Source organism: Martes martes (assembly GCF_963455335.1).
Source record: "Martes martes genome assembly, chromosome: 1".
Classification (NCBI taxonomy): domain Eukaryota; kingdom Metazoa; phylum Chordata; class Mammalia; order Carnivora; family Mustelidae; genus Martes; species Martes martes.
The window spans coordinates 203,664,032-203,680,950 of NC_137888.1; the positions used below are offsets into that span (position 1 = coordinate 203,664,032).

A 16,919-nucleotide genomic window follows, 5' to 3' on the forward strand; every position below is an offset into this window, starting at 1 on the left:
CCTCAACACTGCCCAGGTTATCAACAGCAAGAAAGTCCGAGAAACTGTCTCGGCCCAGAAGGGCCTAAGGAGATGTGACAATCAAAAGTAACACGGGGTCCTGGGTCATAAAAAGGATATTAAGAAAAACTGACAGGGGCGCCTGGGTGGCTCAGTGGGTTAAGCCTCTGCCTTCGGCTCAGGTCATGATCCCAGAGTCCTGGGATCGAATCCCGCATCGGGCTCTCTGCACAGCAGGGAGTCTGCTTCTCCCTCGGCCTCTGCCCCGCTCCCTGCTTGTGCTCGCTCTTGCTCAAATAAATAAGTAAAATCTTACAGAAAAACTTTTTGTTTGCAGGGCTGAGACTAGAGTGAGATTGAGTAAGGCACTCTCTGCAGTGGCAGAATTTGGGGGTTTCATTTTTATCATCCCCATTCTACAGCTCCAGAAACCGAGGCTGAGAGGAAATTTCTCATCCAGGTCCTACAAGAGGGAGGGCTATTCGTACACAGCCTTGGCCTCTGACCTGCAACTGTGGGCCCAAACGGACCCCAGAGTTTGAAGGCCAGTACAGGGTGAAGTCAGCTTTGCCGACAGTCTTGTGTTTGCCCCTGGGGTCCTGGCTAGGGAGGGAGGGCCCTTCTCTAGGGACACACAGTCTCCCCCACCCAGGCCTCTTCAACACAGGCATTCCTCATCCCTTGTATTTTGGGGGCTGACTGGCTTTTGTGGGGACTTCTAGGCGGAGCATGTCCAACTGGGCGCCTAGAGATGCTTCTCCAGGCCTTTCGGGAGGCCTGGGCCTCTGGCTGTGGCCCTGCCCGCCCTCTGGCCTGGCTTACCACAAACCCTAGAAATGGCCGACCCAACAGAACCTGGGTTGGAGTCTGGGCTGTGGGGACAATGGAGCTGAAAAAGAAAAACAGGACACGCGCATGACAATCTTCCAGCCGTCCCAAGCAGCCGGTGGGAGCCTCTCGTCAGACTGATGTCCAGCAGGAAGCTCTGGCTCCCCTGGCCATGTGCAGAGGAGGCCGGAGCAGTCTGAGTCCTCTCGGGCCTCCCTCCAGGGTTCAGCCACCTTCTGAGGTCTCTTCCTGGGCACTCCCCAGACTCTTTGGGTCCAGCGTATCCCAAATGGACTGGATTGTCTTTCCTCAAAATGTGCTCCTCGCTCCATGACAGTATTTCTGTTTTTTGCCTTTCCTCCGTCCTGCCCTGGCCCGCACATCTGTTGAGCACCTACTGGATGCCGAAGCCCTTTCCTAGAAACTCCTCACTAGCGCCCCCTCCCCCATGAGGCTGCTCCTGCTATTGCCCCCACTTTCCAGATGGGAAAACTGAGGTTCAGAGGTGGTCCTGGGATGGCAGAGGCAGATTCTAGAAGTAAGAGCCTATTCCCTGAGGGAGCCAGGACCAGAACTAGGAGACCATATTTTGAGGGCTAGAGCAGCCCTGGTGGCCAAGTGGGGAACTGCAGCCTGCGTCCTGGGGTCCCAACCAGAGCCTCTCCAGCCTTCAGTCCCTCCTCAGACACCCTCCATGGTCCCCTGTGTGGGTGCAGGGATGCTAAATGACCACCATGGAGAACCTTAAACACAAAACCTGGCCTCTGGGGTTCGAGCCAGGCCCCGCCCCCAGTCCGCCACCACCCTCTCAGCCTCAGTTTCCCCAGCTTGGAGCTGAGCCAATGATAGCCACGATGTCTTCAGGTCCTGGGACCCACGAACATGAGGCTGACCTGCATGAGACGGTCAGTAACAGCAGTTGTCACCCTCAGCCACAAGCAGGAGAGGGGCAGGAACTTCAGATAGCCAGACCCAGGCTGCCCCAGCTCCCCTCCCTCCAGCCCCCTGCCAAACCGGAAAAGCTCAAGGTTTCAATTCACCGCAAACAACCCACCTTTTCCCTGGGAAACCGAAACTGAAAGCCCAAATTGTTTTTTGCCTACAGATGCCCCATTCAAGCCTCTAGGTCGGAGGATTGTCTCGGAACTTGTCATTGGTCAGGACGGCCCCTATGCTAATAAGGGGGTAGCCCCAGCCAGTAGAAGGTCCCAATGTCCTACCTCCTGTCCAAACTCCGGGAGCAGATCTAGATGGCACCAACTTTTTACCATCATTGGCCTGAGCCCGTGACTGAAAAATCAGGGTCAATGGTGCAAAGTCAGTGGTGGGGGTGGAGGGGGCTCAAGATTGGCCTGATCATGGTGGTGCTGGTTCTGTTTGTGGCCCTGATCTTCTTTGCTGTCAGAGCCAACAGCAAAGCCTGCAAGGAGGGCCTCCTAGCAGAACAGGAGTGTCGCAATGTCACCCGCCTCTTGGAACTCCAGCTAGCCCAAACCCGGGAAGACTTAGTAGGGGCGATGGACGAGGCTGCCACCTGCAACCAGACTGTGGTAAGCAACCGGGACTTCGGGAGAGGGCCCTGTGGTTGCACGGCCCCCACAGGTCTAGATGGGGATGGAGAAACTTCCTCTGGGCCCCCGCATCGGGAGTTGGGTTTTCCCGCTAGGGTTTGGGAGACCTCTAAACTTCTCAGTGGTGCTGGTTTAGGGCAGGGCTTTAAACGCCCCCAGAGCACCCAAGTCCCCACTAGAATGTGGGAAGAGTCTCCAGCCTGTTTGGGGAGAGCTAGCAGCTGCTCTCTGCACTAGTCTCGGGCAGCAGAAATCCCATCTAAGGTTTGGGATGGAGACTTCACCGCGTCTGAAAGAAGGGTGGGGCTCCGAATACACCCACCCCAATCCCTGAGAGACTTTGAAATGTTCACGTGGGTCCTGATATGGGGGACCTTGAAACTCCCCACGACATCTAACTTGGGCTCGGAAATCCCCATGTTCTGGGTTTAGGGGAGGACATCTAAGTCTTGGGCAATAGCCCATGAGGTCTGAGAGTTTCCTCGAGGGCTTGGGCATAGGGATCCTCCAAATTCCTATGTGGGGAGCCTCAAATCCCCTATTTCGGGGATCACATCCTTAGGTGCCCTGGGAGGGAGGGAGGTTGTGGCCATTCTTAGAGGCGGGAGACCGGGGTGCAGGGAGGGTTGGAGGGAAACCTGAAAGGGCTTTGGAGCCGGGCCCCTCTGACCACAGGGCCTAGAGGAGAGGTCCAGGGCCCCTGGCAGCAGCTACCTCCACTCCACAGGCCAGAAGGCCAGTCTCTGACCCACCCCTGCCCCCCGCCCCTCTGTCCCAGGTGAACCTTTCCACTTCCCTGGAAATGGAGAAGGCCCAGGGTCTGGAGCAGCTCACCAGAAGAGAGGAGCTTCAGAGTAAGAAAGCATAAAGCCAGGGTTCTGCGGAGGGGGATTGGGAGGGGTGGGTCAAGCACTAAACCCCGGAGGAGGAGGGGTGGGGGAGGGAGGAAGGGGCAGGGAGACAAGGGGGGGCGGGGGAAAGTCCCACGGTTGGGGTCACCAGGGAGTGGTCAGAATCCAGTGAAGGGTGGGAAAGTAGTACCCCAGGTTTCCAAGATGGGGTGGAGTGAGGTTGGGACTGAAGGCAGTGTTGGATCCCGGGGTAGAGCCAGGCGGAGAATGTGGCCACTTGTCACACCTTGTCGGGCCACCGTATCACTGTGCTGACACGGCCCCCTGATTCTCTCCCACCTTAGGAGAGGTTGAGAAATTGAAGGAGAAGCTGCAGGACGCTTTGGAGGAGGTGGAGCGACTAAGGTCTGAACCGCAGCCCCTGACCGTGCCACTTTCACCGCGCCTGTCCCATCCCAATTCCCAGGACGCGCTTTGCCTGCAAAATTCCCATTGCTCAGGGCACAGAGTTTGAATCCCAGCCTTGTCCCTCTGGTCACACCAGCCTTAAGAGGCTACGGCCCACTCTCGTCCCCACTGCCTTGGTGGGGGAGGAGGGGAGATTCTGAAGGGCGACAAGGCCCTGGCAGCTGCCTCAGTTGTCCCCATCTCGTCCCCCAGAAAAGAGAAGGAGGCCTGGAGCAAGGAAGGGGAAACCAGCCTCGGCAGCTCCTCAAAATCACTCGGCGCCTTGATGGCCCCTGTGTGCCTGTTCCTGGGCCTCACTGCTCTGCTGGCCTGAGGCCTGCTGGTAAGAAGGGTGGCCTGGGGGGCGCCTGGGTGGCTCAGTGGGTTAAAGCCTCTGCCTTCGGCTCAGGTCATGATCCCAGAGTCTTGGGATCGAGCCCCGCATCGGGCTCTCTGCTCCGTGGAAAGCCTGCTTTCTCCTCTCTCTCTGCCTGCCTCTCTGCCTACTTGTGATCTCTGTCAAATAAATAAATAAAATCTTTAAAATATATATATATATAATAAAAAAAGAAAAGAAGGGTGGCCTGGGGTAGAAGAAGGCTGGGGTCGGGAGGGAGGGAGGGAGTCTAGGATAGGCCAGGGTCTGGGGAGGTGACCTGCCTACAGGGTAGCTGGCAGGGCACAGACAGGGAGAGGGGAGGGAGAGAGGGCTCCCTGAGTGGGGAGCTGGCCTGGAGTGGGGCGGGGCCACCTTCTATTCCCCTCCAGGCCACCCTAAGTCCCCCTTATGATGTCTTCTTAGCTCACAGCCTGGACTTTCCCCTTCAAGGCTTCCCTGACCAGACCAGTTCTGAGGGAGCCACATGGGTGCATGGTTAGGGGGAGGTGGGCAAGATAGTGGTGGGGGGGAGGACAAGGAGCCGCCTCTGGGATGGACCAACGGGGCGCTTTGCCCAGGGCTGCCTCCTCCCCCCACCCCGGCCCCTGACTTCGCCTGCCCCCAGAGCAGGGCAGGGCATGGGGTGGGGAGTACCTATTTCTTGGTTTCTTGGTTTCCAGAAGCTCACTGACTTCTGAAGTCTTTGAACTCCAAAAAGTAGACACCCCTTGGTGGGGGAGAGACCATACTCTTAAGTTCCTGGAGTGAATGCCATTATGTCATCTCCGTGCACCCAGCGCCTCCCCTGCAGCTGAGGGCAGACCGATTGACATCCACACCCAAGCTTCTCTGCTCCAGAATATTCCCAGGGACCCTTGGGGTTTGGGCAGGAGCCATCCCTCTGCCTCCCTGGCCCTCTTCACTGGGCTCGTCACACACGACTCTACACCCTCATTCAGCACTCACCGTGTGCCAAGCATTCTACTCATGTACTCTCATCTCCCCTCATGTCCTCACCGCATCCTCTGATGCGCGGTCCGGTGGGGGAAACCCAGGCTGTGGCAGGGGGGACATCCCACCGTAGTTCCCAATGCCATCCCACAGACCATTCGGGACTGGGATTCAAACCTGGATCTGCAGACACACACAGGCCAGGCCCTTGTCATGGTGTTCCTCCCCACCCCAGCCCAAACTCATTCCTCCCTCGGGAACCCCTCCTCCCAAGAGTCTCTCTGCTTCTTCAAAATGCAGAGCTGCTGTCTCGATAGACACTAAGTCGAAATTCACGGATCCTCCTAGCCTCCATCAATCCTTCCTCCTCTGTTATCTCTCTTTCTCCAAGCCCTTCTGGAATCCCAGCTATTGTCCAAGCCACTTCCTGCTGTCGCCCTGGGGTGGGGACCTTTGTGTTTGTCGGTACTGTTGACTTCTGAGCGGGATTGGGCTCTACGGAGGACAGGATGAGGACTCGCTGCCCCCCCCCCCCACCCCGTGCTACAGCATCCTGAGCAACTTTCCTGGCCTCAGGGCACCTGATGCCTGTACCCCTACCGCCCCCAACATTGTGACAATAAAAAAATATCACAGACATTGCCAAGTCTGTCATGGCGGGGGGGGGGGGCAGCAGGTTCACTTCCTGTGAGAACCTCTGCTCTCCAGGCAGAGTTTCCGGGTTTTCCTCACTTTCCCCAGCTTGTGGGAAGGCTCAGGGGGAGTTCGTGGGGCTGCTTTAGGACGACAGAGTCATTTCACCCCCTAGGAACAGCCCCCCTCTTCTCCCCGCCCCGCCTCACCAATAGGGAAACTGAAATCCAGAAAAGTTCCTGGACTTAATCAGGGCTTCTGAGCTGCTCAATTGAAACTTCTGATTCCCAGAAGCAAACCCTTCTCACGTGACCTCCCTCAGTCCGGCTCTGCCCCCACCCTACCCTGGCCCCCCAACCTGTTCCTTGAAGCTGGAAAGGCAGGTATTCCAGAGCTGGGTTCTGACTGGAAAGGAACAGGAGCTCTGTTCAGGAGGCTGGCCACCTGGGGAGAAGGCGGACTCTCTTCCAAGAGCCAGCTCCAAGGTTTCTGCCCTGCCCAGAGATTTTTCAAGAGATTTAGGGCAGTTAATCAGTTAAGGGAGGCAGTGGCCTGAGATAATTCTTGATTATGTGCAGTCTTGATGGTGCCCACTATGGACGTAATTAGGGCACTCACAGCTCGTGCATGGGATTCTGGGTCCTTGGTCCCCCCCCCCCCCCCCCGCAATACAGAAGTGCTCTGTTCTTTCCAGGAAAGAACGCAGGATCCATAAATACACAAAGAAAGGTTTAGTGCATCAATCACTCGGGCTAAAGGTGCTTGCTGAAACTTAGAGCGGCTACTAGACCGGTCAGAGGGGCCAAGGGGGCTTCACCTCCCCCACCATCCTCAACCCCCACTCCCAGCTCGGCTACCAGACTGTCCCAAACAGTGCTGCCCCTCCCCCCCACCCCGCCGCGCCCCTACCCCTCCCCCCCTGCCAGCCCATGCCTAGGCTGTGTTCCCATGGTGATGGGGGACAAGTTTGCCCAATATGATGGATTCAAACTGTTTAGCTTCTCCTCCCAAGCCCCCACACGTGGCTGAGTAGAAACTTCTCTCCTTTCTAGAAATGCCCCTGTAGGGGCCAAGGATGGGCCGTTTTGGCATGAAGACTATATTGAGTAAAAAAGACAGTCAAGGGGCACCTGGGTGGTTCAGTCTGTAGAGCATGTGACTCTTGGTCTCAGAATCATGAGTTCAAGCCCCACGTTGAGCATAGAGCCTACTTTAAAAAATCAAATATTCTGGGGGTGCCTGGGTGGCTCAGTGGGTTAAAGCCTCTGCCTTCGGCTCGGGTCATGATCCCAGGGTCCTGGGATCGAGCCCCACGTCGGGCTCTCTGCTCAGCAGGGAGCCTGCTTCCCTTCCTTTCTCTCTGCCTGCCTCTCTGCCTACTTGTGATTTCTGTCTGTCAAATAAATAAATAAAATCTTAAAAAAAAAAAAAAAAAGAAAATTATAAAAAAAAAAAAAAAATCAAATATTCTGAGTTAAAAAATAAAATAAGGGCGCCGGGCTTGCTCAGTTGGTTAACCATCTGCCTGCCTTTGGCTCAAGTCATAATCCCAAAGTCCTGGGATGAGGGCTGCCTGCTCAGCAGGGAGTCTCCCTGTCCCTCTCCCTCTGCCCATCCCCTCCACTCAGGCGCTCTCTCTCTTTCACAAATAAACAAATAAAATCTTTTTAAGATTTAAAATCTTAAATTTTAAAATTTAAGATCTTAAAATTAAAGATTTTAATTAAGATTAAAACTAATCTTAATTAAAAATTAAGATCTAAAATTAAAGATCTTAGGGGCGCCTGGGTGGCTCAGTGGGTTAAAGCCTCTGCCTTTGGCTCAGGTCATGATCCCAGGGTCCTGGGATCGAGCCCCACATCGGGCTCTCTGCTCAGCAGGGAGCCTGCTTCCTCCTCTCTCTCTCTCTCTGCCTGCCTCTCTACCTACTTGTGATCTCTGTCTGTCAAATAAATAAATAATAAATCTTTAAAAAAAAATAAATAAATAAATAAAATAAAATTAAAGATCTTAAAGATCTTAAAATTTAAAATCTTAAAAAGATTTTATTTAGGGGCGCCTGGGTGGCTCAGTGGGTTAAAGCCTCTGCCTTTGGTTCAGGTCGTGATCCCAGGGTCCTGGGATGGAGCCCCACATCAGGCTCTCTGCTCCGCAGGGAGACTGCTTCCCGCCCCCCCACCCCCGCCTGCCTCTCTGCCTACTTGTGATCTCTGTCTGTCAAATAAATAAATAAAATCTTTAAAAAAAAGGATTTTATTTATTTATTACAGAGAGAGAGAGAGGAAGAGAGGGAACACAACCACGGGAGGTGGAGAGAGAGAAGCAGGCTCCCCGCTGAGCAGGGAGCCCGATATGGGGCTCAATATTGCAGGGTCCTGGGATCATGACCTGAGCAGAAGGCAGATGCTTAACAACTGAGCCACCCAGGCGCCCCAAATAAATAAAATCTTTAAAAAAATAAAAAAATAAAATAAGCAATCAAAAATTAGCATGTCTAAAGACAGAGGGGATACCTAGGGTGAAAGTGTTTTATTCAAAGCCGCTCTCCAGCCAAGCTCACAGACAACTCACAGGCTTCTGACCTGGCCCTGACTCTCTCCTTTTCCAGGTCATGGTGCCCCTCCTTCTCAGAAAATAGACCACCACGGGATGCCTGCGTGGCTCAGTCGGTGAGGCGAAGCGTCTGCCTTCAGCTCAGGTCATGATCGCGGGGTCCTGGGATCGAGCCCCCCGCCCCAGACTCTTGCTCAGCAGGGAGCCCGCTTCTCCCTCTCCCTGCTGCTCCCCCTTCTTGAGCTTTCTCTCTCTGATAAATAAGTAAATAAAATCTTTAAAAAAGAAAAAAACAGACCACCCCCACAAAGCATGTTCTTTTCTAACGACAAAGCACATTCTTTTCTAGTGGGAACCCACATCCCGGATGAGCCCCAGAAAGAGCCCCACCGCGCAGAAACTTGTCACCTCCTGCTCTACGGGGCCAAGCAAACATCGACCCCCCCTCCCCTCTCACCCTCCCCCAGAGGCTCAGCTGCAACCCTCTCAGCACCCTTAAAAGCCTTTAAAAGGCCCAGCCTTGCAGAAACTCACCCGACAGACATCTCTCTTGATGTCAGGCCCCTCTCCTCCCTTGGAGAGTGAGTAAATTCTGTCCTGCTTGGGGCTCTAATCTCTGTGTAATTCTTTGCTTACTGCCCCGCACACAGGCCACCTTAACATCATTTCAAAGCTTTCTTCGAACTTGCTGGTCACCCTGGGCTTCCCACTATTTGCCCTATACTCCTGTCTCCCCAAAGACCCCTCTCCCTCTCCCCATTTCTCCCCACTCAGACTTCAGCTCTGCTGACCGGCCTCTGCCTTTCCACCCAACCGCAGGTGATCCTCCCTTGGCTCCTCCACAACCCCCTCTTCTTCCCCTCAAGACCCTTTGTCACCCCGTCCCCTTCAGTGCTTGCCTCCAGGTCTGGATCCTTCTTCGGCCCACACTTGTTCTGGCCGCCCTTCCCAACCTCCCCGCCCCCCAATTCCCTCTTGGTAAAGTGGCTGGAGCAGAGGGCATGGTTCGGGTCTACCTTCCCTTCTGCTCACCAGATCTTTCTCTTATAAGATGTAAGTTTGGCTCTTTTTCAACCCATCCTGCCAGGTTCACTGTGGAATCTGAGTAATTCACCCTCTCCTCCGGATGTATCGTGGAGGGACCTATACAATTAGGAACGGGGAAGGGAGACCACCCAGAGATCAGATAAAAATCCTGCCCTTGTCCTCACTCGCCTCACTGGGGCTCTTCAAAAACTCACCAACCTTGATCCTAACTCTCATGCATGAAAACCGAGCCTAGCTATGCATTTCATCTCCCAGTGGGGCCCAGATATAAGAAAAACAAAACAAAACAAAAGTAGATAAAGCCCACAAACACCTCAGTCCAAAGTACTAGACCCAGCCTTCAAGGTTTTTAACAGCAGAGAGGAGGAAATCAAAGAGGAAATGAAAAAGGGATCAAAAAAACCAATCTCAAGTTTATCAGCTCCTGCCTACTGCCCTTATGGGAGCTATTCTAGAAAAGTCTCACCCTGCTGGCTTGACCCAAACATTCAACAAGTCACCTCCCGGAGCTTGTTACACTTGCGGTAAACCTGGCCACTGGTCCAAACCGTGTCCCAATTAAAAAAAAAAAAAAAAGCAAAAGCAAAAAAGGGCCACCCAAAACCTCTTGCCCTGCCTGAAGAGTGATGACCCCATCCTCAAAGTAGGGGGCGGGCAACTCCCAAAACCTGTCTTCAGATCCCAAACAGGGGGGAGGGTCAGCCCCATCCCTGACGATCTCTTGGGACTTCTTCAGGGTACAGACTGACACCCCCCAGGATCTCCCTGGATTTTCAGGACCCTCTTCTCCCTCCCCCATCTCTGTTGCTGGGGTTCATGGTGTTCTTTCTCACCCTTTAGCTACCCAGCTCTTGTCATGTGCCCTGGGAGATCAAATCTCCTCCCCCCCATCCAGGACGAGACATCATGACCAAACTAGAGACTCACTTTTCTCGGCACCCCGTACACACCCAATCCCAATTCTTGGGACTTCTTACTGAACCTACACATCACTCCCACTTCATTCTCTCCAGTTATGACTCCAGGTCCCTCATCCATACGGGACACCTCCCAACCTGTCAAGGCTACTCACCTCACCCCCATCACCATACATCTCAAGGAGCCTACTTTCTCCCTTTCCAAACCCCAATATCATCTCAAACCTCAGGCTTGCAGCCCCTCGTTTCCAAATTCCTTTTCTCAAATGTATTTTTTAGAAGATTTTATTTATTTATTTATTTATTTGACAGAGACAGCAAGAGAGGGAACACAAGCAGGGGGAGTGGGAGAGGGAGAAGCAGGCTTCCCGCTGAGCAGGGAGCCCACCCCTCAGGGCTCAGATCCCAGGACTCTGGGATCACGACTGGAGCCGAAGGCAGAAGCCTAAGGACTGAGCCACCCAGGCGCAGTCTTTCCTCAAATGTATTAAAGCCTACTAACTCTCCTTACAATGCTCCAATCCCTTCGGACAAAAAACCAGTGTTAGAGACTAGTTCAGGATCTCAGAACTATCAATGAGGCAGTCCTTCCCAAGCCAGACCCCCCTTTCCCCACCATGCCACCCTCCTTCATGTACTTCACTGTCTGAGATCTTAAAGATGCGTTTTTCAGTATTTCCATCTCCCCTAGGACCCCGAGACCTTTTCACCTTAGCACGAAACAGTTAACTTGGACACTTCTCCCATGGGGTCTTAGGGCTAGCCTCCACTTCTGCAGACCAGCTCCAGCATCAGATCTCTGCAACCTCTCCCTTCCAATTAGCAGCCCTCTTCTACCTGTGGATGGCCTCCTCTTCAGTCCTGCTGAGCCCACTTCTATTTCTGACACCATCATCATCCTTGCCTTCCTAAACAGCGAAGGTTAAGGAGTCTCCCTTTCCAAAGCCCATCTTAATCAACAATCTGTCCCACGCCTAGGATTTTTGCTCATACGGGACAACTTACCATATCGCCCTGCACGGAGCCTAACTCTTGAACCTGCTTCCTCTTTGGCAAACCCCCCACTTGGAAGGGGCACTGCGCCATCGTGTACCTAATTCCTGACCAACACCTTCCCAACTCACCAGCCCTCCCACCCCTATCATGGACTGTAACAGGTGCTCAAGTAGAAACTCAGGCTTGGGGTGCCTGGGTGGCTCAGTGGGTTAAAGCCTCTGCCTTTGGCTCAGGTCATGATCCCAGGGTCCTAGGATCGAGCCCCGCACCGGGCTCTCTGCTCAGCAGGGAGCCTGCTTCCTCCTCTCTCTCTCTCTGCCTGCCTCTCTGCCTACTTGTGATCTCTGTCTGTCAAATAAATAAATAAAATCTTTAAGAAACCCAGGCTTTGGGGCGCCTGGGTGGCTCAGTGGGTTAAAGCCTCTGCCTTTGGCTCGGGTCATGATCCCAGGGTCCTGGGATCAAGCCCCGCATCAGGCTTTCTGCTCATCGGGGAGCCTGCTTCCTTCTCTCTCTCTCTCTCTCTGCCTGCTTGTGATCTCTGTCAAATAAATAAATAAAATCTTAAAAAAAAAAAAAAGAAAGAAAGAAACCCAGGCTTTCTGTATCCCACCCCTACAGAACTGAGCCAACCTCTACCCTCATCCTCCTTGGCATCCTTCCAGGAACTGGGTTAGGCATGGGGAGGAATAGCTCATCCTATCCTTACGTGGGGACCTTCTCTTTCCTTGAGTCAACAAGTAGCCAGTTTGGCTTCCACACTCCGAGCAACACAGAGGCAGACGGATTCCCTGGGAGGAGTAGTGCCGCTTCCGGTCGGCGAACGGGAGGGAGAAGAATGAGGCACAAACAAGTCAGCGGCAAGAGACCGGGACAACGGTCGACAAGACTGCTGCCCCGAGCAACTCCACAGTCTCACTTTTATTAGATGGCAACAATAGCCCAACAGAAGAGCCGATGAAGGTCGAACATGAGTCACCTGTCTCCTGGACAAGCAAGAAGGAGGATAAAGTTTATAGTTAATCAAGCACATTCAAAGGACTCGTCTAACAACAGGCACTTTTGGGAGGAGGAAGGAGCGACGACGGAAAAGAGAAGCAGGCGGTGTTCCGTTCCGTTCCGCCCTGAGCGGGCCGGGCGTCCCCAGCTGCCCAGCTTCACGGTCGGTCGTATATATATCGTCCTCCTCCCCAAAGACCCGTTGCCAGTATATGTTTTTCTTAAGGCCGTATCTGAATGTGCTTGGTAACTAGTAAAACCCTCCAGGGGTTATAGTTTAAGTAACACATTGTTCCGAGGGGCAGCAGCAGACTAGGTCTTCAAAATCCTCACTTCAGGGCACCTGGGTGGCTCAGTTGGTTCTGCAACTGCCTTCAGCTCAGGTCGCGATCCCAAGGCCCTGGGATCGAGTCCCCTGCTTTGCAGGAAGCCTTCTTCTCGTCTCCCTCTGCCTCTCCCCCTCTCCGTCTGCCTCTCCCCCTGCTTGTGCTCTCTCTCTGTCAAATAAATAAAAAAAATCTTAAAAACAAGAAGAAGAAGAAGAATGACCTTCTCCCATTTTCCCAAATCAAGAATAATTTCAAATAAAGAGAGGAGGGAATGAAAGAGTCTTATTCAAAGCCGCCTCCCCAGCCAAGCTTACAGACAAAACTCACAGGTGTCTGTACCTGGCCCTGACTCTGTCTTTCCAGGGTGCCCCTCATTCCGGGAAAACAGACCACCACTACAAAACACATTCTTCTCTAGCAAGACCACAACCCACATCCTAGACAAGCCTGCACAGAGCCCGCCTCCCTCCACACACACAGCCCCCAGAAGCTTGTCACCTTCTGCTCTATGGGGCCAGGCGTCGACCCCCTCCTCACACACCCTCCCCCATGGGCACAGCTGCAACCCTTTCACGTCCTTAAAAGTCCCTAAAAGGCCCAGCTTGACGGAAACTTGGGAGGACATCTCTCTTGATGTCGGGCCCCTCTCCCACCTTGGAGCATGAATGAACTCTGTCCTGCTTGTTGCTCTACTCTTTGTGCAATTCTCTGCGGGCAGCAAGGAGTCACCCTAACGCAAGGAAAAGAGGAAGAGGAGGGGGAAGTAGGGGGAGAGGGGACAGAAGGGAAGGAGAAGAAAAGGGAAGAAGTAGAAAGAAGGAAATGGAAGAGGGCCTGGAGGAGATGAAAAGAAGAGGAGGAGGAAGGGAAGGGGGAGGGGAAGGGAGAGGAAGGGGAGGATGGGAGGAGGAAGAGCTGGGGGAGGAGGAGGGGGGAGGGGGAGATTCATTTCCGAGCGGAAGGGAAATCGCGAGTCGTAGACTGACCTGGATCTGATTCGCGGTGTAAGTTCGCCCCCTGGCGGCCTAGTGGAGAACAGGCAGGGAGACGGGACCGATCCCCTCCCGCGTCTGCCCCCTGACCCCCACAGCCAGTCACAGGAAACGTGACAGCCTTAGCCAGGCGGACCTCAGTCGGTAGCCTCCTGTGTTGTAGCCTCAGTTTTTCCATGAACACAATGGGGAGCCTTGGCGAGTACCCCCAAGGCAGATGGGTGCTTTGCGAAGATGTGCTCACATGGTTCCCACTCGGCCCACTGGGGCAGGAATCCGACCAACCCCACTTCACAGTGGGGGAGACCCTGAGGCTAGGAGGACAGCACATGGGGTGCAGAGGCAGGAGTGGAACTAAGGACCCTCGCCCCCACACACACACAATCCTGTCCTGGCCTCCTGTAGCCTAGGCTGGCCTCTGGCGGGGGTCCAGCCCCTCCCAACGGACTCGGGAAGCCACGGCGGGCGGGGCGGAACCGTGGGTGTCCCTGGCGCCCCAAGGTGCCAATTAAATACTCGTGGCTGTCTGGGGCCAGAGCTGTGGACGGCGGCATGGCCGAGCTGGGGCCAGAGCCGGGACGCGCGTGGCGGGTGCTAGCCCTGTGCGGGGCTGCGGTGTTCCTGGCCGCGGCAGCAGCTGGGGCAGCCCTGCTGGCCTGGAACCTGGCCTCCTCGACCTCCCGGGGACCTCGCTGCCCAGAGCCAGGGGCCAATGCCACGGCGCCCCCCGAGGACCTGGCGCCTGAGCTTGAAGAACTGCGGCGACAGCTGGCAGAGGCTATCCAGCACAAGGAGGCTCTGGCGAGACAGCTGGACCAGGCCAACCGAGTCGGAAGGGAGCTGGAGGAGGCACTAAGGGCCTGTCAGAGCCGCCAGGTAGGTGGGCAGGATGGTGGGCTGGGGAATCCAGAATTGGGAGAGGGCATGCACTCACATCCCCAGGGCTGCCCCCCCCCCAGTGCATTGGTTTCCCTAATTCTTCAACTTAGGGGGACAAATGACAATAGCACCATAGTCCCTTCCAAATCCACAATCCCAGTTCCCCCTGGAGTCTACCTTCTGACCAAGAGGGTCCCCACGGTTCTCTCTGCCTAATAGCTGGTGATGCTTAGGGAAGCCCCAGACCCCTGAACCCACCTGGGGAGGCCCTGTGCTAACCCTCTCCTTAGGGTGCCCACTCAACCTCCCCCAGCCAGTGTCCAGCGGCCCTATTTCGAGAGAGGGACATTCACGTCACCTGTAATTAGGAGGCTAAAGTTGGCCTCTTGGGGGAGGTACTGGCCAGGTCCTCCCTTTTCCTCTGGCCACCCCTTCAAACTCTTTCTTAACCCTTCCCAGCTCTGGGCCTTGCAAAAGAACCAACCTCAAAGTCCCAATCTTTCATTTAGTAACCGTTCTCTATCTTTGTGTACCAGGCCCAGCAGGGGCTGAGCGGTGTGAATTTTAGAACCAAAACAGACCTCTACCCTTCACCTGCCTAAGAGAAGGTCCTGAGGCCACTGAGGTTAAGAGTAGTCTGCTCTGGGTTCAAATTCTGACTCTGCCCTTCCGTGGGAGATATTCTGAGGCCAGGCCCATTGTTTTGAACCATGTCTCCCATAGCTGAGGGAGCATACTCCAGAAACCCAATCATTGCCAACCACCAAACTGGCCTGTATTGGTCTGAAACCCTAGTCAGTGAGTATAGACGTAGCTGGAATTGGAACCGCAGTCTGACCACAGAGATAAACCGTTTCCACATCCGGTGGCTTGGAGCAGGGGACAGTGGACCTGGACAGAGCAGCGGTCACCGCTGGGTATGGCAGGCCACTTCTGTGTTTTCCAACCACGGGACTCCCAAAGGACATTCCAAATAAAGTTAAGGGAAAGAGGGGAGACTTCACTTCTCTCCCCGCCCCTTCCCACCCCTCTACACTCCTCACTTCCCCTCTGCTCCTCAGAGCCGGCTTCAAACCCAACTGATGACCCTGAAGACTGAGATTGAAGAGGCCAAGGCACAGGGGACCCAGATGGGGGCTGAGAACGGGGCGCTCACAGGTGCGTTGGGGCGCAAGACGGGACCAGAGCTGGGGTGGGAGGAGCCTAAAAGGTTCCTGGTTACGCAAATGACACGCATGGGTGCAAACGTAAAGGACATGCCCATAAACGCGAAAAGTTATGAAAGAAATGCACATAACACTCAAAGACCACGTACAAGACTCCTGAAAGCAATACAAACCTATGAAAAGCTCTGCAAATGACACGTAAAGTTCTTGCAAACAGCACACAATTTTAATTCAAATAAGGCAAAGCTGCAAATAGTATGCAGACTGTAAACTGTTAGCGGGGCAGGGGTGAGGCGTCGGAGCTGACCCCGCTCCCCGCGCCCGCAGAAGCCCTGGCGCGCTGGGAGGCGGCAGCCGTGGAGTCTGCGCGGAGGCTGGAGGAGGCACAGCAACGCGCACGCGCGGCCGAGGCCGAAGCCGAAGCTTGCGCAGCCCGGGAGGCAACGTTGCGCGAACGCGCGTGAGTGATGGGCGGGGCCCGGGGCGGGGCCTGGGGATGGAGAAGGGGTGGGGCGTGGGGGCGGGGCCTTGGAAAGTTGAGAGATGAGAGAGTCAAAGAGGCGATCCTAGAGTTGGAACCTAGGGGTGGAGAAGGATGTAGGCTCTCTGGGGGCGAGAATCTCCCCGTGGGGGCCGGTACTCTGGAGACATTTGTCCCTGGAGTCGGACTTACATGGAGGGCCCTGGGGAAGGGCAAGGAGCGGGAAAGGATGTTAGGAAAAGGTATTGAGAGACAGGACGGGATCTGGAGGTGGAGCTCCTGGAAAAGGAGCTGGGAGTCGCTGGGGAGGGGTCCCAGGAATGGCTGCGGGTAAGAAGGGACAGGGGATCCTGGGGAGTGGGGTTCTCAGGAAAGATGGAAGAGTACTGGGGGGGGAGGGGAGGGGGGACGGAGGTCCAGGTGCTGAGGGGCTTCTCCCCACCTTTGTCAGGAAAGCCCTGGAAGCCGAGTTGGGCCCCCAGCGCAAAGTGCCGCAACCCCGATCTCGCTCCGTGTCACGACCCCGACCCAGCCCCCGTTCGCGCTCTCGCCCAGGACCCTCTGGGGGCTGCCGGAGGCCAGCGCGGCGCGCACGAGGGTGAGTCGGCCCCCAGCAGGATGAGGGCTCTGAGGCCAGGAGGGCCCACACTGTGGCCGAACATGTAGAGAGGTGCCCCCGCTGGATAAGATGCCCCGTCGACACCCATCAACGCTCAGCTTTAGATCCAGGAACCACTCTGAACGGAAACTACAGAAAGGAGACTCGACCCTCTCTCCCCAACCATCTAGTGTTTATTTTACAGGCGGGGAACTGACCCATTTGCTAACACAATGAGATAAGTGTTTTGGGACTTAAGCCCCATCTAACAACAGCGTTGATTCATCCCACAGACATGAAGA

The 16,919-nt window shown here is 54.9% G+C and overlaps 2 protein-coding genes across 2 annotated transcripts; both read left to right on the forward strand.

Annotated features, from left to right (window-relative positions):
- Nucleotides 1-1,892: 1,892 nt before the first annotated feature.
- On the forward strand, nucleotides 1,893-8,510 carry BST2 (bone marrow stromal cell antigen 2). The gene is made up of 5 exons (XM_080805714.1): nucleotides 1,893-2,378; nucleotides 3,178-3,253; nucleotides 3,595-3,655; nucleotides 3,911-4,040; nucleotides 8,269-8,510. The coding sequence occupies exons 1-4, from the start codon at nucleotides 2,079-2,081 to the stop codon at nucleotides 4,029-4,031; spliced, it is 558 nt and encodes a 185-aa protein (XP_080661840.1). The 5' UTR covers nucleotides 1,893-2,078; the 3' UTR covers nucleotides 4,032-4,040; nucleotides 8,269-8,510.
- Nucleotides 8,511-14,045: 5,535 nt separating this feature from the next.
- Nucleotides 14,046-16,621, forward strand: CCDC194 (coiled-coil domain containing 194; the record flags this gene model as incomplete). The annotated part of the gene is made up of 4 exons (XM_080805689.1): nucleotides 14,046-14,369; nucleotides 15,434-15,530; nucleotides 15,866-15,998; nucleotides 16,471-16,621. 4 exons carry the CDS (start codon nucleotides 14,046-14,048, stop codon nucleotides 16,619-16,621), a joined length of 705 nt encoding a protein of 234 aa, XP_080661815.1.
- Between the last annotated feature and the right edge of the window lie 298 nt (nucleotides 16,622-16,919).

Excerpts from the sequence above, each read along its gene's own strand:
- BST2 (XM_080805714.1), top strand. The coding sequence starts at position 2,079 with ATGGCACCAACTTTTTACCATCATTGGCCTGAGCCCGTGACTGAAAAA. Across the intron at positions 2,379-3,177 it reads CCACCTGCAACCAGACTGTG|GTGAACCTTTCCACTTCCCT; the intron begins GTAAGCAACCGG and ends CCTCTGTCCCAG. Across the intron at positions 3,254-3,594 it reads CAGAAGAGAGGAGCTTCAGA|GAGAGGTTGAGAAATTGAAG; the intron begins GTAAGAAAGCAT and ends CTCCCACCTTAG.